The 20,934-nt window shown below is 42.3% G+C and overlaps 1 protein-coding gene across 5 annotated transcripts in view; it reads left to right on the top strand.

The window, feature by feature from the left end:
- LOC133504635 (stromal interaction molecule 1-like) overlaps positions 1-20,122 on the top strand; it is a 33,840-nt gene extending 13,718 nt beyond the window's left edge. For 2 of the 5 annotated variants that reach the window (XM_061827097.1, XM_061827096.1), the window contains exons 7-14: positions 1,904-2,081; positions 7,009-7,186; positions 8,340-8,507; positions 8,581-8,681; positions 8,890-9,119; positions 11,217-11,297; positions 14,486-14,879; positions 15,990-20,122. In XM_061827097.1, coding sequence (XP_061683081.1) covers positions 1,904-2,081; positions 7,009-7,186; positions 8,340-8,507; positions 8,581-8,681; positions 8,890-9,119; positions 11,217-11,297; positions 14,486-14,879; positions 15,990-16,428 — 1,769 coding nt within the window. In that variant the 3' untranslated portion in view covers positions 16,429-20,122. The remainder of the gene's footprint in view (positions 1-1,903; positions 2,082-7,008; positions 7,187-8,339; positions 8,508-8,580; positions 8,682-8,889; positions 9,120-11,216; positions 11,298-14,485; positions 14,880-15,989) is intronic. The other 3 variants (XM_061827099.1, XM_061827098.1, XM_061827100.1) reach the window with 3 other exon arrangements.
- The last annotated feature ends 812 nt before the right edge of the window (positions 20,123-20,934 follow it).

The raw sequence follows: 20,934 nt of genomic DNA, 5'->3' as shown, positions 1-20,934 counted from the left end.
GGTTGTAAGCATTATTTAGTCCCTAAAATGAAGACAAATGTATCAGTTTTCAGTGATGTTCAATGGCACTATTTTTCAGGCAAGAAGGATAGGTGATACAGAAATGCATGTATGGATAACCAGAGTATTTAAACTTGAGTACACACAGATACCAGTGTGCTACGTAGGAGACATAAAATTGATATTAACACATTGACAGATAGAGGTACTTGTAAACAAGGACCTTTTTCGTTCTGATGTATATGATAATTCGCTAATTTTCCAAATCACTGGAGTGTAGTGTCAACTACTGCTGAGGAGGACTTACTCCATGTCAGAAGTATTGGGGGCTGTTATCTGCAGCCTTCATGGGTCCCTACACCTAAAAATAAAACCCGAATATGTCCCACACTTATGCCTGCCACCAGTAGTCGGCCCTTCCTATTGCACTTTCTTTAAAAGATGAGATTCACGTTGTTGAAGATTAGTTAATACAGTTGTTTACATTACACTTAGAAAAGGTTTTAGTATTCTAACCAAAAAAAGCACTTAGTAAATCCTGACTGTGAGAAGTGACACAAATAAAATGTACTTTACTATGATACAGTCCATGCCTCATCCCAACTCTCTGCTGAACTCAGACACAAAGATTTGCCGTTGTAAGCATTGAACAGCTTTAACATTTAAGTTTGTTAGCCCAACCATATTCTGAGCAGATTGGGGAGCGGGAAGAAACACTTTTAACACACTCCACACCACAAGATAATTAGTCAGAGAAATCCTTCGCAGAATGTCCCTGATCACAAAGGGGAGAGAGCCTGATTGTTGGCAATAGTCCTTGCTGCGGTTAGCGAAAATCCTTGACTAATTGAAATTCTCCTTAAAGGGATTTGTAATTGTCTATGTATATTACAAGAAAGAGCAAAGGACTACTTGTCTCTAAATGAAGCTCCTCACTTCATTTGAGTCAAATGTTTTCCCAAAATGGCCTTCAAGATCTGAAAAAATTGAGCAATATTAAATTTATTTCGTTCCGCTTCCTCAGGTGAGGAACTTGATGAGCACATCATCAAACAATGTCTGTGTCAAACGAGCTGTGCAGTTGCACGTCAATTCAGGGTGTGTTTGAACTTCTCTCGAACACCGAAGAGAAACACATTTACTCGTAAACCTCAACTTCCCATTTCAGCGACTTCAGTAAGGACCTTTTATGCAGGAATACCACCTATGTGCACATTTTTACAAAATGATAGTAAAATAGTGAAGAGGCGTCCTGCAGATTTGTGCTGTCGGTCTTGGAAGCAGGTCCCAGGCCTCGCCCAAATAGCTACAGTCTATTACGTCAAATATTTCATTGCCTGTACTTACAAGTTCCTCAGGGGAATGTACTCAACATTATGGTATTTGGTCAGGATGGGAAAATTAGTGAGCTTATTGATCTTTTTTTTTTAATTCATTTTTCGGGAGGTGGGGTGGGTCTAACAGTAATTTCTATGGTCTAAAAGTCAGTATCTACCTTGGTTCAGTTTACGTTTAGTACAATCGAGGACCAAAGCGCACAACAAAAAGCACAACATCTATAGTTTGTCTGCTTTCTCGGGAATGAATGATGCAGACAGTGTTCCATTTTTAAACCGCGTAAACAAATTCAGCATAGACTGGCAGAAGCTTGTTGCTGGCCACGACGCCTGCTCGGCAGAGGCTGAGCTGGCCGCTGTCGGTTTACGGCTTCCGCGTGAAGCCATGGCTACGACATATCCTATCCCTGACCCAATAACTACAATGTTCTATAACATAGATAAGCGCTTCTGGTATGATTCAGGGCATATTGTTTTTAGAACAACAACACAAAGGCAACTATTTGAAATGGCAATGAATTAAGGAAAACAACCGCTCATAACATTCTATCTTTTGCGTCTCGGAGTGAACAGACACAACCACCTAAAGGACTTCATGCTAGTGGTGTCCATCGTCATCGGAATGGGCGGTTGCTGGTTTGCGTACATCCAGAACCGCTACTCCAAGGATCACATGAAAAAGATGATGAAGGACCTGGAGGGCCTGCAGCGGGCTGAGCAAAGTCTGCACGACCTGCAACAAAAGTACGTCTATGTTGGTTCCCACCCCAACACAATAACAAAAGTGACCATTGTACTCGAGGTTGTTCCTTGCTAAGCGTGTAATGTGTAATTTCACCTTTGACACACTTTTTTTTTTAATGTTCTTTAGCTCAAGATGAATAATTCTCAAAGTATGGTACATGGGCTCCCTCCAGTGGTACGCACCATTTGCCACTGCCAAGTACAGCTCATTTGTATTTAACTTGTAAGTTTAATACACTCACATTTAAAGTCCCTGTGAAGTGAAAATAAAATGTAAATTTGACACACTCAATAGAACAGTGTTGTCAAAGAGCCTGCCAATTGTTTTTTTAAAGTGACAAATATAGGAAATCAGCCTACAAAATGTTGAAAAATCAAGATGTTCTTTCAGCTGTCAGACAGTCTGGGCATCTCCGCTGAATGCACTGCAGTCACACCCCGCTCAACTTTCACGTGTCAATCAAATATGTGGCGGGCTCGTCCAATACGTTACCGCCTCACTTCGTATCGTATCGGGTTGTGTGGAGCCACATAATGCACACGCTTGAGGGAAAGTTAAACATTTCTCAAACACTGTGGCACAATTTATTTAGTAGATCTTCATTCACATTTCAGCACATATTTCTTGGCCCGTTGTAAACAATGCTTTTACTGTATCCTAAAAAACACAAATATGTAAAACACGGGGGAATTTAAATAACACCAAGCTGTTTTTTTTTTTTTTTTTTTAAATTAATTGTGGTATCCAGTGTAAGATATATATTTTTTAGGGTTTAGGAATGACTAGTTAGATAACTGCATGCTTTTGTGGTAGAAACGGTTACGTTATGTTTACAGAGTACTCTAAGTCACAATTGCCCCAGACAGCCACTGATAGAATGAAGGCGCTGAGCACTCAGTGATTGTGGAAAGAGTGGCGGTGGGCCGATTCATGCCACATAGCCCAAGTGCCGACCTGGCCTTTGTTTTAGCCCGGCCCCCAAAATTCAGACAACTGAAATGGTGAAAAGAAAATTCTGAATTCAAGCAGAAATCTTACTTTGAGTCTTGTGGAAATATGCTCAAATTCACGTAGTTTCTTCATGGTTCTGCTGACTAACAAATAATTAAAAACCTCTAGCAAATAACATCCCAAGAAATTGTTTTGAGTTTGAGGCTTGTTTGTCGGCTCTCAACAATCTGCCAGTCCAGTAGGACTGCTACCCTTTTGTGACCGAATTAGTTGTTCTTTAAAAATAACGTTTTGGATACATATTATTCTGTCCTTTGGTTCTTTTTTTAGACCATCTGATTTCAGTCATTCCTCATATTGTTGATAACACAAAATAAGTCTGAATGAGCCGTTTCGGGGCGTGCAAGGAGCGGCATCTCAGTGTAGTTGATTGAAGAAACTATTTTTGGGCTCGCTAAGACAACATGGAATGCTCACAATGTCCTCCCGAGCGTGTCCACTGTCTCCTCTTGTTCCTTTCAAGGATACGCTAACACATTGATCTCACACGGCGCTCTGTTTAAACTTGTAGCATTTGTTCGTGGGACGAGATGCACCTGACTTGAGACTTAGACCAGCAAATCTGGCCTAAACACTATCGCAGGCACTGATCTACTTTTGCAAAACATTTTTTGCAGGATATTATTCATTTATTTCTGTTCAGTCAGATATCAACCAGTACGTAAAATCTGTCAAGCCTTCAAAATTGATCCTGCTGGCAGATGTTCCTTTGACCAACCAGATTTGAAATTTGTCTCACAGCTGGGTTGTCGCAACAAAAGTTGTTGTCGCTAACTTTGACTAGTTACACCCATTTTAAAATTTGAAAAGTTCAGTGTTTTTGTTGTGGTAGTACATGAATATTGCTTGTGGTTGCGTGCTGGTGTATTCTGTTTTTGTGTAGAACTTATGTTTTTTTGATGCATGGACGTGAGAGCGGTGGTATTAAGCGGTGGATTAAGTCTGGTAAATCCATCTACACTCTAATGGTTTTGAATGACTATAGGCTAGTTCCGTCGGTATACTACTGCCGGCCATTATCATCATCCAAAAATGAGGACAGGAATAAAAATGAAACAATTTGAGATACATGTGTATTTTCAAGGAATTTGTGACTAAAGTCATTTGTTTGACTATTTCTACCTCCTGTGATTTAATATGTAGCCTGATACAGGTCAACTGACCTGCTAAGTGACCACTAATTGTGTCCGTGGACCTCAATTTACCTTGTTCAACTAAATGAAATGGCAGATGTTTTGGGTGAGATTATGTAGATGTAACTATTGACTAGGATTCATGTGCTTGCAAAAATTTTAGTTTTCTGGGATTTTGAGGCTCCCGAATGGGCTATTCTTTTGAAAAAATATTAATTCAAGCTGCAAGCAGGTGTGACGGTCTGAGCGCTTCCCAGTGCTGCCAAGTCTCTTTGTGAGTAATGCGCATGCGTGTATATTTTGTAAACTTCCGGCCATTCTTAAACATCCCCATCCGTGCTTCAACATGTGCCATTGGACAACTTGTCGCCAGTTGTTCATGTTCGCGACAGACTTCTCAGGAAGACGAACACAGCGAACGTACATATAAGTGTATATCTTTTTTGTCAACTTTTGTTTTGAGGTTATGTTAGGGTTAGGTTATAACGTACGTTAAGTCCCTCCATGTAGAAGAAGGGGAACAATGAGATCAGGAGATTTCCCAGTCAGCGTCTGCTACGTACCCAGTATTCCCCTTCTTAGTAACGCTTGCGCATTCATCACAAGAATACTTTTCAGCACGGGGGAGCGCTCGAGCCGTCACACAGGGATGGGGGGGCCTTCAGTTCTTCTTTTTTCACAGCAATTTCTTATGACCATCAAATCTGATGGTATGCTCAGGCTACAATTTCGCCAACCTGGCTAGAATTTCTGCTTTTGATTATGAAACTTTTTAGAGGGTACAATGAAGTGAGTGTTGCAGGAGCTAGTGTTGGGGGCCCAGTCGCTTGCTCAAAAACTAGAAATTTGCTTCCAGCTCGTCTAAACGTAAACAAGGTCAATTTGTCATTTTGACTTGATGTAATGCTTAAAGGAGTCCAAAGATTTGAATTTTGATGGGATGGGACATTCAAAGGCATCTCGCTCTTGTCTCAATGTACAATAATAGTAGAATGGAATAAAATAGTTTTTAAAAACAACCAAACAACCTTGACGTTACTTACTGGCTCAAGCAAAGGCATTTTACAGTTCCTCAAACTGAGGCAGGATAGCTACAGCACGTTCATCTTGATCCCTGCTGTCAGCTGCTTTCTTTCCATACGTTCAAACCCAGCCCAGGCCAGGGCCACTTGACACTGCCGCATCCCTGAAGGGAGCGACAGTGGGAGGAGGCTGGATTTCCTGGGAGCCTTTTGCAGCGCTGCTTGACCACGGGGCCTCGCGTATACGGTCTCGGGAGACGTGGTTTTACGCATGATCGCTTAATGTGGCGGGCTAAATCTGCCACACTGGTAGTGGTGCAGATGGGGGTGGGGAAAAAAATGTCAAGGACTGGTGACAAGGACGGCTTTGAATGAGTTGTTAACACAACAGTTAGTATCAAGAATACCGTTTATCAATTACCTTTTCTTAGTAAATGTTCCACAATGTTAAGTTGGAATCTCCTCTATGCAGCAGAGGTTGGGCTTATTTTTCCATCTGGTTTGCCTTTCAGTCCCAGTCTGCGCTTCCTTGGGGAAGTGCTGGTCGCCATTGACGGGGGCAGTATTACTGCCCCCATAAAACACATAAAAAATACTGTACAGTATATGAAAGTGTGTAAGGAGCCCCACAATCAAATCAAGGTCTGTGCGTGACTAAGCACAAAGTAATTAAGTCAGGAGTGATAAAGTTCTCATCTTTTGTAAAGTCACGCTCGTGTCTAAAAATAGAAGCGCGCAACACACACACACAAATGTTGTGGTCGCACACAAGCATTGACTAACACACTGTACTGTTCTATAATTGCACGCCGACAGCTGTTCCCAGCATCTGATGCTGTTATATTGCAAGCGATACAGAAGCTGAACAGAGAGTTCTGTGCCATAGACGTGCTAGTCATGGTAAGGGGTGGTTTCTGCTGATGCAAGCCTGGCGTAAGCCACGCGTACGTACACCCGACAGCCACAACGTTCGGTACAACTGCACAGATGAAGACATACCGATATTTTGCCTTTACAAAGATAATGCTCACTCTTGATTGGGTCTCAGTCTTTAGTGTAGTTTTTGTCATTTGCATTGCATGTTATATTAGTCCTTCTTTTTTTTTTTTTAAAGAAATATGACAGTGTTATTTTGTTAATTTTTTTTTTAAATGTGTGTAGATCATGTTGTGATTACTTTAAGTGAATGTTACTTTAATTATTGTAGACTTCTATAGATATTTGTCAAATTGATAAATTCACATTATGAATCTATTAGTACAAGGAAAGTAGCATATTAGTCATACTATGAATATACCGCATATCTGTAATCTCTTTTGATATATATCTGCTTTAATGTATTGATTTTTAAGAATTATTTTAAAATGAATTGCATAACCAGTATAACAAATTCTACAAAGTACAGTGTTAATTTATTTAGAAATTATATATATATACACACACACACACACCACACACACACACACACCACACACACACACAGTGGCTGTGAATAGCAGAAATCCACGAATAACTAAGGGCTGTTTTAATAAAAATATACCAGGAAAAAAAGCCATTTTCCTCAATGGAAAATCCCTTTTAATTTCAACTTTGATTCAATTTTGATTGTTAAAGTCGAGTCCCAGTTTTATATCAATGCTTCAAATATCCGGTCAGAATTATGAGCGCTATGCTCATCCAATTATTGCTCTAAAACAAGCTTGTTTCCTCCCAACACATTAATGAAAAACTCACGCCATTGTCCCTTGTTTTCCCCGCAGGCTGCAGATCGCCCAGGAGGAGCACCGCTCCGTGGAGGTTGAGAAGGTCAACCTGGAGCAGAAGCTGAGGGACGAGATCAGCACGGCCAAGCAGGAAGCCCAGCGGCTTAGGGATCTGCGCGAGGGCACAGAGAACGAACTCAGTCGACAGAAGTACGCCGAAGAGGAGCTTGAGCAGGTATTAAGAGCTCAGTCCACTGTGGAAAATGTGTGTACTTGTAGTATCACTCTCCAGCGTATCTTTGAGTGCATCAGTCACGCTGGCTATACAGTAGTATAAATACACACCCCGGCTTGGCTTTGTTGATCATGAATTTGCCAGTAAAGCTCAAGCTCAGACACTCCCAAGTACAGTACTACCTTGACTTGGGTTTTTCAAGGTGTACATGTCATTGCTCAGGTGACTTAGTTTTTTACTTGTGAGCAAACGGAAGCGCTCGATGGTGCCTGCCAACTTCATCACAAGCGACGGTTTGGCAGGTAGTGAACAATTCTTTCAAGTGGTTTTAGCACTCATTGTTGAAGTTTAATCTTCAACTCAACATAAGAGATTTCTATGTTTTGTAATGAAAAAAAAATTACTTTTCACATACACTTAGTTGACTTATTGCAAACAATGCAAAACACAATAAAAAGGCTCACAAAACTAGTATCTATGTTGCGGTGGTAAAACCTTTGAAGCAACAGATATCTTAACACCAACAGTTATCCTCACAAGGGTCATGGCAGTGCTGGAGCCTATTCCACCTGTCAACGAGCAGGAGGCGGGGTACACCCTGAACTGGTTGCCAGCCAATCGCAGGGCACATGGAGACAGACAACAGCCGCACTCACAATCACACCTAGGGGCAATTTAGAGTGTCCAATTAATGTTGCATGTTTTTGAGATATGGGAGGTAACCCACGCAAGCACACGGAGTACATGCAAACTCCACAAAGGCGGGTCCGGGATTGAACCCGGGACCTTAGAACTGTGAGGCCAACACTTTCCAGTTGATCCACCGTGCCGCCCAATCCTTTCATATACAGGATTTATCCACAGGCAAAATGACTATTTCTCCAGTTTACTGAGCAGTTGTGACAGTCTTCTTCCTGTTCACGTGTTCATATTATACTGCTCCCTGGTGCCCGAGGTGAGCGCAGCAGAAGTAGCAACAAAATGAATTAAAGCATGAAATTATGATGCACCAACTGGTTAATTCTTTCCATTTTATTTCTGCTATTAAATTAATCAAGTGCTATACTGTTAAGTGTTATTTTCTTACTAAATGCAAATGTTTCCAAAATCTATTAATTTAATCTTAATCTAATCTGTTTGTCTACCTCTTCAGGTGCGCATGGCCCTGAAGAAAGCTGAGAAAGAGCTGGAGTCGCGGAGTAGCTGGTCCCCTCCCGAGTCGTTGCAGAAGTGGCTGCAGCTCACCCACGAGGTGGAAGTTCAGTACTACAACATCAAGAAGCAGAATGCCGAACGGCAGCTCCTGGTGGCCAAAGAAGGGGTATGACAGGAAGATTGCGTTGCGCGTGAATTCTTCACACTTTGTTGTGACATGGCTTGGTGTTACCCCACAGGCTGAGAAGATCAAGAAAAAGAGGAACACCCTCTTTGGGACTTTCCACGTTGCGCACAGCTCATCCCTGGATGATGTGGACCACAAAATCTTGGCAGCAAAGTGAGTCACAGAGAAACTGAGACAAGAACTGCATCCAAAATGTACCTTGCGCAGAAGTAGTCAGTTAATAATTGCGTAATTACAAAAAAAATGTTCGTTCAACCTCTAGTACTGAGTGTGATTACATTTCCCACCAGTGGATGTAATTGACGCACTGCCTCAATCAACAAAAGAATGAACGAGTGACTTTTTTTTCTTTCTCCTCCAGACAAGCACTGGGCGAGGTGACGGCTGCCCTGCGCGAGCGCCTCCACCGCTGGCAGCAGATCGAGCTGCTCACCGGCTTCACCGTGGTCAACAACCCGGGCCTGCCATCGCTGGTGTCGGCCCTCAACCTGGACCCCAGCTTCATGGGGGGCCGCGCCACGCCGCAGCACTTCATCGTGTCCGACGACATGGACGACCTGGACGAGGACATCGTGCCCGCGGTGCTGCAATGTAAGAGTTCGTCCGAGTCGCTGGGCTCGTCGGCGGGGAGTAGCAAACTATCCCTTAAACACGTCAAGACCCTGCTGGGGAAATCTAGACATCAGACCTCGTGAGAGCTTGGACCTTGTTCTGTCCTCCTTTGGTGGCGGAAGGAACCGGGTGGGGGTGGATGGGCTGGTTGCGGGGTTCTCATTTGATATCTGTGCAATGTGATTCATGTAAATCCTCATAACTGTCATTGTATCATTACCCATAACCCCTCCTGAATCCATGTGTGTATGAGCTTTACTCCGGTACATAATGACAATTGGGATATTTTTTTTTCCCTGTACAACAAATTTCTTAATAAGAATGCTTTTGCGATGCAGTGTTTGTAGCAAATGTGTGTTCATTTTACTTGGATTGATACCCGCCAGTCGGCACGATGATTGAATGGTTTGCATGTTCGACTCCGTTTTGTGGTTGGTGGTTAGAATAGAGGGTGTGGTGTAGGCATGTTTTTCCTGCGCTTGTGTGGTTTTCTCTGTGTACCCTGTCTTCCTTCAACATTCCAAAACCTTTCATTAGGTTTCTCAAGTATCTTTAGATGTGAATGGTTTCTCTGGACAGTATGTTTGTATGAGCGGTCTTTCCTTACTGTTCCTGTTTGTAAATACCTTGGAGAGATTTTTTTTTTCCAATTCAAGCGAGGGTGTGAGTAGGTCTGGTTTGGTATTTATTGTATATGATTCTACTTTGAGTTTTATTACGGCTTCATCAAGCTGCGATCTTTGCCAAGAGCTAGAACGTGTCGTAGTTAAAATGGCAGTAAGCACCCCAAATCTGAGGCCATAGTCTAGGTGGGGGGGGGGAAGGTGGAGTGGCCTCTCTCTTCCGCCCCGAAGAATTGAGCAAGTGACCAACAAGGGGATCGGTGCGGCATCTGGAGTCAGGACGACTCCGCATGCGAATGTTGTGGTTAAAAAAGAGCTGAGTCGAAAGGCAGAGCTCTCGATATCCCAGTCGATCAATGTATGCACCCTCACCGGGTGTCATGAGCTGCGGGTCATGTCTGTGATTGCAAAAGGGAAGAAAATGTTCGCAGACGATCCAGTACACACTGAAGAGGCTGTCGTCTCTCAGCTGGCCTGTGAACACCTCGGGATCTCCCTGGAAGAGGTGACCGAAGTGGCTCGCTAGAGGGAAGCCTGGACTTTTTTTTGCTTAAGTGACTGCCACCGTCACCGAACCCTGGAGAAGTGGAAGATGGATCCATTCGTGGATGATACCTGCAGTTTAGTCAAAGCAGTACATTCAAAGTGTTCACAGCATTTCACTTTCTACATTTTACGTTATAGCCTTATTACAAAAGTGATTACAGTCATCCCAGGCAGCTATTCACCATTTGCTATTTTTTCAATGCACCATTTTTAAAAGCATAACCATTATTTTTCTTTTGAGTGGTGCTTCTTGTAATGTTACTGGTCACAAGGAAGTATGTTGAGATAATTCGTATCAAGTGTGAGACTTAACTTTTTGATCGGGGTGTAGTTAAGTTTAGCCTGGGTCGTCTCTGGAAGTTAGTCTTTACCATGTGAGTGTTGACAAGCATACTGCATGTGCATTTTTTCGGAAATCATTCCCATCCCTAGTGGATTAATTAGCAGGGCTCATTTCTTTGTATTTCACAAAAGCTCAAAAACTGATGTACTTGGGCTTTCTTAGTTTTTTTCCTAATACTTTTGCCACAAAAAAAAAAAAAAAACAAACTGTTGTCATGATTCGGTGCTGTGTATCAAATTTTGAAGGTCCAAAATGAATTTTAAATTGAGGTGCTTAAAGTGTGGGGAAAAGTGAAACGCCCTCAATACTTTCTGGCTGCGCTGTCCATTTTTGATGCAAAACGCATTTTAACAGCAGTTCAAATTGCTCGACAGCATTTTAACGTCATTGTAGTTGTGCTTCAAACTCCTGTTTGTAGTGGTCCCTCAGAGGATTTGACTTGGCTTCACTAGTAAGTTTTCTCATCGACATTAACTGCACTTCCTGTCTCACTCCCTTCTCTTCGCACCCGCATCACCGCCACCTTCTTCCCGCTCCGTCGCCGTCTCGTTCCGTCAAGCGCAGACGGCACTCGGCTGTTGAAGCGGCGAGCCAGTGACCTGTGGTCCGGCGGCTCGGATTGTCAGCCCGTGTGGAAAAATCTCGGTTGGCCTTTTCTTGATTAACCCCGACCCGCCATAGTAGCCCCGCCCACCCCCTCCCGATCAAAGCAACCTTAAACCCAAACACAACGAATCACTGCCTGTTTTTCCATCTTAAAAATACACACCCTTTTCATCCTGCTTTTAACCTTGTCACCATTTAGCACACGGCCTTGCTTTTCATAACACGCCTTCTTTTACCACCTGTACAGGCGGGAATTTTACCACCTTTTTTGATCGCGTCAGTCTTGATACAGAATCTAGCATTTTACTGCCTTCATAGCATTCAGCTTTCGTACATAATTACCAGTACGTTGTATGTTAATAACAGTCAATGTGCCTATATATACCGAATCCAAATAGCTGAATCCCAATGCTGTTACAGTTACAGCTGTAGTGGCATCCCACGATTGAATACTTACAGTGAAGAAAATAAGTATTTGAACACCCTGCTATAGTACAAGTTCTTCCCCTTAGAAATCATGGAAAGGTCTGAAATTTTCATCGTATGTGTATGTCCACTGTGAGAGAGATAATCTAAAAATACAAATCCAGAAATCACAATGTATGATTTCTTGGCAATTTATTTGTGTGATGGAGCTGCAAATACGTGTTTGAACACCTGTCTATCAGCTAGAATTCTGACCCTCAAAGAGTTGCATAAAGACACCTGCGCACCCCATACAATCAGCAAGACTCAAACTTGTAACATGGCCAAGACCAAAGAGCTGTCCAAAGACACCAGAGACAAAATTGTACAGCTCCACACGGCTAGAAAGGGCTACGGAGAAATTGCCAAGCAGCTTGGTGATAAAAGGTCCACTGTTGGAGCAATCGTTAGAAAATGGAAGAAGCTAAACATGTTAGTCAATTGAAATCAGAGTGGAGCCCCACCTAGTCGGTTCTCAATGATCCTTAGAAAGGTGAGGAATCAGCCCAGGACTACACAACAGCACTTGGTCAATGACCTGAAAAGAGCTGGGACCACCGTTTTCAAGGTGACTGTTCGTAACACACTAAGACGTCGTAGTTTGAAATCATGCATGGCACGGAAGGTTCCCTTGCTTAAACCAGCACAGGTCAAGGCCTGTCTTAAGTCTGCCAGTGACCATTTGGATGATACAGAGGAGTCATGGGAGAAAGATTTGTGGTCAGATAAGACCCAAATGGAACTTTCTGGTCATAATTCCACTGACAGGGTTTGGAGGAAAACAAATGATGAGTTCCGACCCAAGAACACCATCCCTACTTTGAATCATGGGGGTGGTAGCATCATCCTTTGGGGGTGTTTAACTGCACATGAGATGGGACGACTGCACTGTATTAAGGAGAGGATGACCGCAGTCATGTATTGTGAGATTTTGAGGAACAACTTCTTTCCCTCAATCACAGCATTAAAGATGGGTCGTGGCTGGATCTTTCAACATGACAATGACCCGAAGTACCTAGCCAGGAAAACCAAGGAATGGCACAGTAAGAAGCATATCAAGGTTCTTTGGAGGGAGCTGCAACTCTGTTTCTCTCAGCGACAGCCCAGAAACCTGTCTGATCTAGAGAAGATCTGTGTGGAGTTGGCCAAAATCCCTCCTGCAGTGTGTGCAAACCTGGTGAACAACTACAGGAAACGTTTGACCTCTGTAATTGCAAACAAAGGATACTGTACCAAATATTAACATTGGTTTTCTCAGGTGTTCAAATACTTATTTGCAGCTGTATCACACAAATAAATCGTTAAACAAATCATACGTTGGGATTTCTGGAGTTTTCTTTTTAGATGATCTCTCTCACATAGGACCTGCACCTACGATGAAAATTTCAGACCCCTCAATGATATTTAAGTGGGAGAATTTGCAGTATAGCAGGGTGTTCAAATACTTACGTTCTTCACTGTATATGGTACCGGTGTATGGTACGGTGTGACAATTGCTTTCGAGTTGAACACAACGGGGTGAGTCTGGGGGTTTCAAAGCTCTATTACGTTCTATTTCCCCCAAGTGAGGACAATTAGAGCGTTTATACTTATGAAACAATTCAAAAGGTGGAAAATGCCGGCTTTTACGGGAGACGATCATAGTTACATGGTGTGCAAATATCGTGTACAGTGAAACCCCGCATATTAGAAGTTTGGTATTTGCAGTATTTTGTGGGGGGGATTTTTATTTTCTGTCTTTCTGCTCAGCACAAAGTCAACTCTAATATAAAAGTATTGCTTGGTGCAGTCTTACTGCTAGACAACGTTGAACTTTGGTCGCTTGTGGCTGGTTCAGTGCTCAGTGACTCCACACTTTTTTTTTTCCGTCCTAAATTTCGTTTTCTGTGATACTAGAGTGGTTCCAGCTGCAGTAGACAAATTCCTCGTTTGTCTTGTAACATACTTGTCCAAGAAACCTGATTCTGACTGAAGTGAGCAGGGGAGCCTCGTTTAGCCAGGCTGTAACTTTAAAGCGAAAAGTGCTGTGCCGCAACCTTTTGGATCCAGAGGCAACCACAAAGGTTTTTGTGTGACGGTCTGAGCGCTCCGGGTGCTGAAAAGTCTCCTTGTGATTAATGCGCATGCGCGTATATTTTGTAAACTTCCGGCCAGTCTGAATCAGAAAGACAAACACAACGAATCTACATGTATGTGTATAACTTTTCATTAACTTTTTTTTTTTTAAGATTAGGTTAAAACAAATGTTAGCTCCCTCTATGTAGAAGAAGGGGAAATATGAGAGCGGGAGATTTCCCAGTCAGCGTCCGCTACGTACCCAAAGTTCCCCTGTTAGTAACGCATGCGCATTCATCACAAGGAGACTTTTCAGCACGGAGAAGCGCTCAGACCGTCACACAGGTCATAGTTCGTCAAGGGTTTTCACGTTTCGCAGCAGGGCTCGCCGACAAATGGCGGGGGTTCACAGTAGCAGCACTTGACTCTTGATTCCCATTTTCCACATGTAACATGGAAAGATGTCACAAGTGCCGGGATTTTGAGTTACTCCACGTATTTAAAATGCTCTTTATCAACAGATTTTTTTTTTCTGAAAGCCTTATAACTAGGATGTGGAAACATAATACACAGAAGATAACTTTAGCAAGTATGGAGTTAGTGAAGTCCCGAGAAATCCCAGCAACTTTGGTGTCTTTCCGCAGATCCCGGAGCGACGCGTCCCGTTTCCCGCGTTGTGGATAACGATGTGGCTTTTCTGCCCGCAGCTCCCAGCATGATGTCCCTGCGCCAGCGCCACATTGACCCCCACCTGTCTTTGAGCTCGCAGAGGTTGGTAGAGGGTTCCCCGCTGGAAGGTCAGCAGGGGGAGGGAGCCTCGCACCCGGGTCCTCGGCCTCGGCCTGCCTTTCGAGAGTCCCGCAGCCAGTCTTTCGGGCACCTCGAGAGTCTGTGTCTGCCCCCGCTGTCCTCTGCCGTGTCGCACCCCGCCATCATCTGTAGCTCAGCCGCCATTCCGCATTCTTCGTCCTCCTCCTCTTCCTCTGTCAGCCCTCATTCCTCCCACGTTTATCACCCTTCCTTCCAGCCCATGGACCCCATTCCTGACCTCACCTTCTCCGACGACTCCAAAACGCACTCGGCGCGTAGCGACAGCTTCGGGTATCTATCGCCGTGTGGCATGCGCGTGTGGTCACTAACCACCTGCTGTGTCACACAAAACTTTGTCATGCAGTGGAACCTCCCGTGTCCAACCAAACCAAAGGCTGAAACTATTTGGGCTGCGGACCAGAAAATTCCAGCACGACAAAGCCTGGAATTCAAGAAACAGGCGGCCAAGTATTTAATTTGATTTCTAAAATGGAGACATCACACAGGTTTTTCAAAGGGAAAAAAGAAAAAGTTAAAATGATGCTAAAAGAAGTGAAAGTTTTGCTCATTTTTATAAATTGTGTTATTTGTAGTTATTCTAATTAATATTATATATTAATATATAATAATATATTAATCAATATTGTAAAATTCTTCTATGGAAAACTAATTTTGCATGTTATTTTTTTACAATTAATCAAATTATTGAGATTAAATTTTAACCCGTTCGTGGGCAGTGTCCCATTTTTCGGACATCATGATTTTCATGCATTATATCCTTCAGTATGTCAAAATATTTAAGTGTTTTAATCAGATTCTGATTCTGGTTTTTGGGGCTATCTACTAAGAAAACCCATGTACCCTCCCTCGGGCAGAGTCCCATTTTTGGGACAAGATTATGAATGAATAAAGTTATATAACTTAACCATAAACGAAAAAGAAGTATTTCCTTGATTGTGGCCTGTTAGGAGACTTTTATCTCAATTAGGCAAAAAATTGCCACCCTGCCCATGAATGGGTTGAATAAGCAAGTTTGATTAAAAAAACAAATTAGGTAAATCAAGTAATTCTTTTTAAAATGTTATTCACCATTACAGCCAAACTTTAGATAAAACAAAATGAAAAAATATTTTACCAATCTATAATTGTAACTTTTCAGTTTTTCAAACTTTTGTAAAAAAACAGCAATTGAGGAGGGTCCACTGTATGAGGAAAATGGGTGCTTAAAGTCTTGGTTTTTGCTTCTATTTCACATCCATTTCACCTTCCGTTACTGAGCATTTTCTCTTTCTAACCTCAGTCTTTCCTCTCTCCTGTAAACGACCACGCATGGCATTGCGGTGTGTCCTGATATTCGAGCACTTCAGCCCCACTGGGTCTAATCCGCCCTCTCTCCCACAGGGACCTGAATCGGTCGGACTCTGACTCGTCGCTCTCTCTGTCGCACGCGAGCGACCGTCTGTCGGCGCTGGGCTCCAAAGGCCTCCTGATGAAGCCCACCTCCCTGCTGCAGGGCCTGCCCAACGGCGGCGCCCGACTCCACGAGTGTGGCGCAGGTGAACACGCGCCTGACAGCCCCATCCTCATGAAGAGGGTCCAGCAGCAGCAGGAGGGGGCGATGGCAGAGGCTCACAGCCCCGCCGATTCCATCCGTTCCCTCAGCTCCACCGAGCCGGAGACCCCCTCGCCCACCTGGGCCAAGGGCAACACCCGCATCCCGCAGCTGTTGGCAAAGAAGAGCCCGCTGGAGGAGGACAGCGCCTCCACGGGCGAGGACACGGATTCCACCGCCAGCCGCAAGAAACACACCTTCAAGCTCTTCAAGAAACAGAAGAAATGAGGCAACTTTTTCTTTTTTTTTTTTAAATGTGTATTTTTTTTTTTTGGGAGGGGGGTGGGTGGGTGTTGCTTTGCATTGTCCGGGACTGTTTGTTGCCCCGCAACACTTTGTGAGGTTTACTATAGAACCTTTTGGACTCTGGGAGCAATCAGCCGCTTTTACTGCTCACAGAAAGTTTGCAATACTCGGCGGCTTTTGGGTGAAATTCCAGGATGAAACCACGATTGTTCCGCTACGTCGTCAACAAGATGACTTCTCGAGATTTTTGAATGCCCAAAGAAAGTTCCACGGTAACATTGCCCGTGGCGCGAGACACACATTTCAACAAATGAAGCACTTATTTATGGTCGTATTGATGAGATATCTCAAAAGAATTTTCTCACAAATATGTAGAAGCTGTTTTTTGATGGCTTGACATCATGGATAGCCTTCGAGCTAATGTTAGCTACATGGCATGCTATCCATTTCAAAGTTAAAAGGGCACATCTGTGATATTAATTTACTGATCCTGTCGGATTATCCACCACATCTAGTTTAAAATTGCTGTAATAGTAGTGGTTTGGCTACATCTTGTGGCAAAACGGTCGCAAGGAACAACTTTTTGGGAGGGTGTCAATTACTGGTCAATGTTTGTTATTCGGAGCAGTATATTTGCGGGTTTCTCACAAAGAGCTGAAAGGTAAATGTGTGATCTATGTATGATTGTTTTTTTTATTCAGTCCTCTTCTGCTTGCAGTCAATATCAGGACATCATGATACTGAGACAACCACTGAGAATTGATCAATATCAATCAATTGATCATGCTTACAATGTCATCAGCAGGTTGCAAAAATAGAGACCGAAAGAAGTTGACGTCCTTCACGGTCAGGAATGAAATAGCAGTTGTGGAATTTGCTGCTGTTATGAGAATTCACTTCACTGGAAAGTGGTGAGAAATTTGGCTCATGTAAAAAAAGTCTATTTTAGTCTATTATAGGTTCATCTTAAAATTTCACCCTAAAGCTCCACAGCGGTCACTTGTAGTGACGAGTTTTTGTGTGCGTGGGGTCGGGAGGTAAAATAATTGCAATGTAAAGAATTTAATCTATGCCAGTCTCAAAGGGAAACTTTTTTTTTTTTTTTTTTCCAGCATGTCTTTTGATGCATGCTGACAATTTTTTTCCCCCTTTCCGTCCTCTTGACAACTCAGCACTGAGTGAAAAGGGTCAGGTGTGAATTTTTTTTTTTTTTTTGACATGGACTAAACGACCCAAAGGTGTTGAAACTGGATCTGTCTGCGTTTATTTTGTGTGCAAAACTCTCGCTTTATGCTGTTGTTTTGAGTTCGCTATTTATTTAAACGGGGTTCTTGTGTCATCAGGAGAAAAATGTTACCCAAAAAAAAACCCATAATTATAAAGAAAAACAGAAATCAACCCTCCCATGATCCAATTGTAGTAGTTTTCAACCAGAAGTACTGTATTTTTTAGTCTTCTGACCAACTGATAGCCTTTTCGTCGTCTGAGGGTCTCGTGGTTAAAAAACGGATATAACACAACCACTGTCTAAAAAAAAAAAAAAAAAAAAAAAAAAAAAGGGGGGGGGGGAGGGGGTGCTGTGGCTTGCAGGTATAATGTCTTGAATCTTTTTCTACATTTGTATATACGTAGTGATTATTGGGTGCTGTAAAAGGGCTAAATAGAACAATTTGGTATCAACCCACCCAAATAGTGACGCTAAAGGCCAAGGATGCCACATCAAAGTGCCAAAGCTGAACGCCATTTTGTAAGAGTGTTCCAGCGACAATTCGTTCTTTGTCTCGGATGTTTACATTTTTCAATGGGGGCGGGGGCTCACATCACTATGCATCTGTAGTTTCAGCTTCTTCTCGTCCACAAAAAAAAAAAAAAGAAAATGACAAGCCGGTCTCAAACACGAGATACGGTTTGAAGATTTTACAAACTGCTACCGTTTTTTTTTTTTCCCTATTTTTTTTCCAGAAATCGATACGCCTTTTGGTTAACAGCTCTACTTACTGTTCATGACATCCTGGATGTTTTTTGACGCATGTCCAAGTGCTTCGATCGACTTGCCCAGCTGCCCTATCCTAATAAGTTCTTATCAGCTTTTGAGCTCGTATTTATGAAAAACCAGACGGTATATTTGTACAGTGATGACTTTTTGCATCTCCAGTGATGGTCTTTTATGGCACTCTTGCATGAAAAGCAATAAACTATTTTAAACAAATAACTAGAATATTGTTTGTTGTACACATTGCCATATACAGTTGAGTGTACCGTAATTTTCCGGCCTACAGAGTGGACCTAGTTAGTTATAAGCCTCACCCAGTACAAATGTAAAGGAAATACCATTTGGTACATACATACGCCGCACCTGTGTAAAGGCCGCAAGTGCCCACATTGAAATGAGATATTTACAAAAAAAAGACAGTACGCGGAAATAGTTAAACGCTAGCGCTAATGCTAACAGGGCCGGTGAAAACAAAACTTGCTGGTAAATATCACAGACACTCCAGTCACACTGCAGCAACATGCTAATGCGAGCACGACGCCAATAGGGCCGGTAAAAGTCACTTCCTCGGCACATATATTCCACCGGTCTCATGTTTACCTTTTCCGCTCGAGTGCCCTATTGTGGCCGTGAGAAAAAAATGCACAAATTAGCCACATCACCGGATAAACCGCAGTGTTGAAAGCGTGTGGGGGAGTTGCGATTTGTAGGCCGGAAATTACAGTAATTTTTCTTTTCAATGTGCAATCACCACACAATGTAAAAAAGACAGCAGGCGAGGGAAACTATTTTGTGTGCATTGTTTTTCCTAATGCTAATTTATCAAAACAGATACTGTACAGAAATGACATGAAAATTCATCTTTATTATTAATTACGTACATTTCAGATGCTGTATTTATTTTTATTTTTTTTACTTTTCAATCTCTCAACGCTTTGACATCTGGATTCGCGTGCGTAAAAATATGATCATATGGTGTCATTTCCAGTAGGTAACCTTTGCCGCTAACTGCCTGATGCTTGGTTCTTGATTTTGTCAGTTTTTTGACGGCCGCCTGTTCTCCACTCAACTAACCTCAAATTTAGTGGGAAAAGAGTCACAAGTCACAGCATCTTCGTGCTAGTTACCGCACCGCATGGCTTCTCCTTCACGCCCAACTCTCCGCTCCTCAACTTCCACGAAGGTTTCACATGCGTTTAGTCAACTCATCGGATGGGAGGTTTGTTGAAATGCAAAGTTGCTAGACGCGTTAGCTAGCCAATAACTAGCGCTAATAAAGTCGGTTCAGGTAAGCTAGCGTCCTTGCTAACAATACAAGTACTCCCCTTCGACGATAGGACAAAATATTGCCTCGTTTCTTAGTACAGTGGTACCTTGGTTTTCGAATGTCTCTGTTTTCGTACAAATCGTTTTTTGAATGTTTTGAGATTTTTTTGCTTTGGTTTTTGAATGAAAATCTGAATTTGAATGCCCTGTTCAGCTGACCCATGATGATTTGTTATTGTGCTTTTGAGGGTACCCCCCCCCCCCAAGAAAAAAAAAAAACGAAACTGGTTGGTTGAAACACTTGTATTGCATTATTTTTTTTTTTTTTTTGGTTCATTAACCCTACCTCTAGTTCCAAGTTAAATTTTTTGTACATTACGTACTTTCTGTGCAAATAAAAAACAAGTTGTCCGCCCCTCCCCCCCTCAGTATTGCTTGTTAAAAGTTATTCTGCACTTTTGTTGAAAAAAAAAAATGTTTACAATGCCATGGGCCAAGTCGCTACAGATACGGCAATGCACTCCCAGCAGAGCATACTCTACTGCTGAAGCATACATTTTAAGCAAAAAATAAATATATTTCTTAAATGATTTATTTATATAAGGTAGTTAAACTATACATGTATTTTTACCATTCTGTTTATTTTCAGGAAAGGCTAAAAAAAAAAAAAAAAGCTTTAAAAAGCCAAATTTTTTAGGCTTGGAACGCATAATTTCTTTTCCCATTCATTGTAACTAGAAACGTAAATTTGGTTTTTGAACAAATCTCTTCTCTAACCGTTTGTGGTTGAGAGCTGAGGCATCTCTATATTTATAGTTTTATATATTGTGACAACAAAGCAAAGTATTTATCTTCCTGTTTGTTATCAGGAAAAGCTAAAAAAAAAAAAAAAAAAAACGCTTTAAAAAACAAATTTTAATGCTTGGAACGCATTATTTCATGTTCCATTCATTGTAATGGGAAAACACACTTCGCTTTTCGAACGTTTCGGTTTTCAACCGGCCTTCTGGAACGGATTGTGTTCCAGAACTGAGGCACCACTGCTATGAATACTACTCTAATAGCTGGTACAGGCTCCAGCCTCACGCAACCCTTGTGAGGATAAGCGGCTTGGACAATGGATGGATGAAAGTACCCAACTGATTTTGTCTCTTTTTTTCAAAACTTATTCTAAAGAAGCTGATGATTATTCTCAAGTTCAATAATAGAACACTCAAAAAGCACTGAAA

The sequence above is a fragment of the Syngnathoides biaculeatus genome, chromosome 8 (genome assembly GCF_019802595.1).
Source record: "Syngnathoides biaculeatus isolate LvHL_M chromosome 8, ASM1980259v1, whole genome shotgun sequence".
Classification (NCBI taxonomy): domain Eukaryota; kingdom Metazoa; phylum Chordata; class Actinopteri; order Syngnathiformes; family Syngnathidae; genus Syngnathoides; species Syngnathoides biaculeatus.
This window is presented reverse-complemented; position numbering and strand designations above follow the sequence as displayed.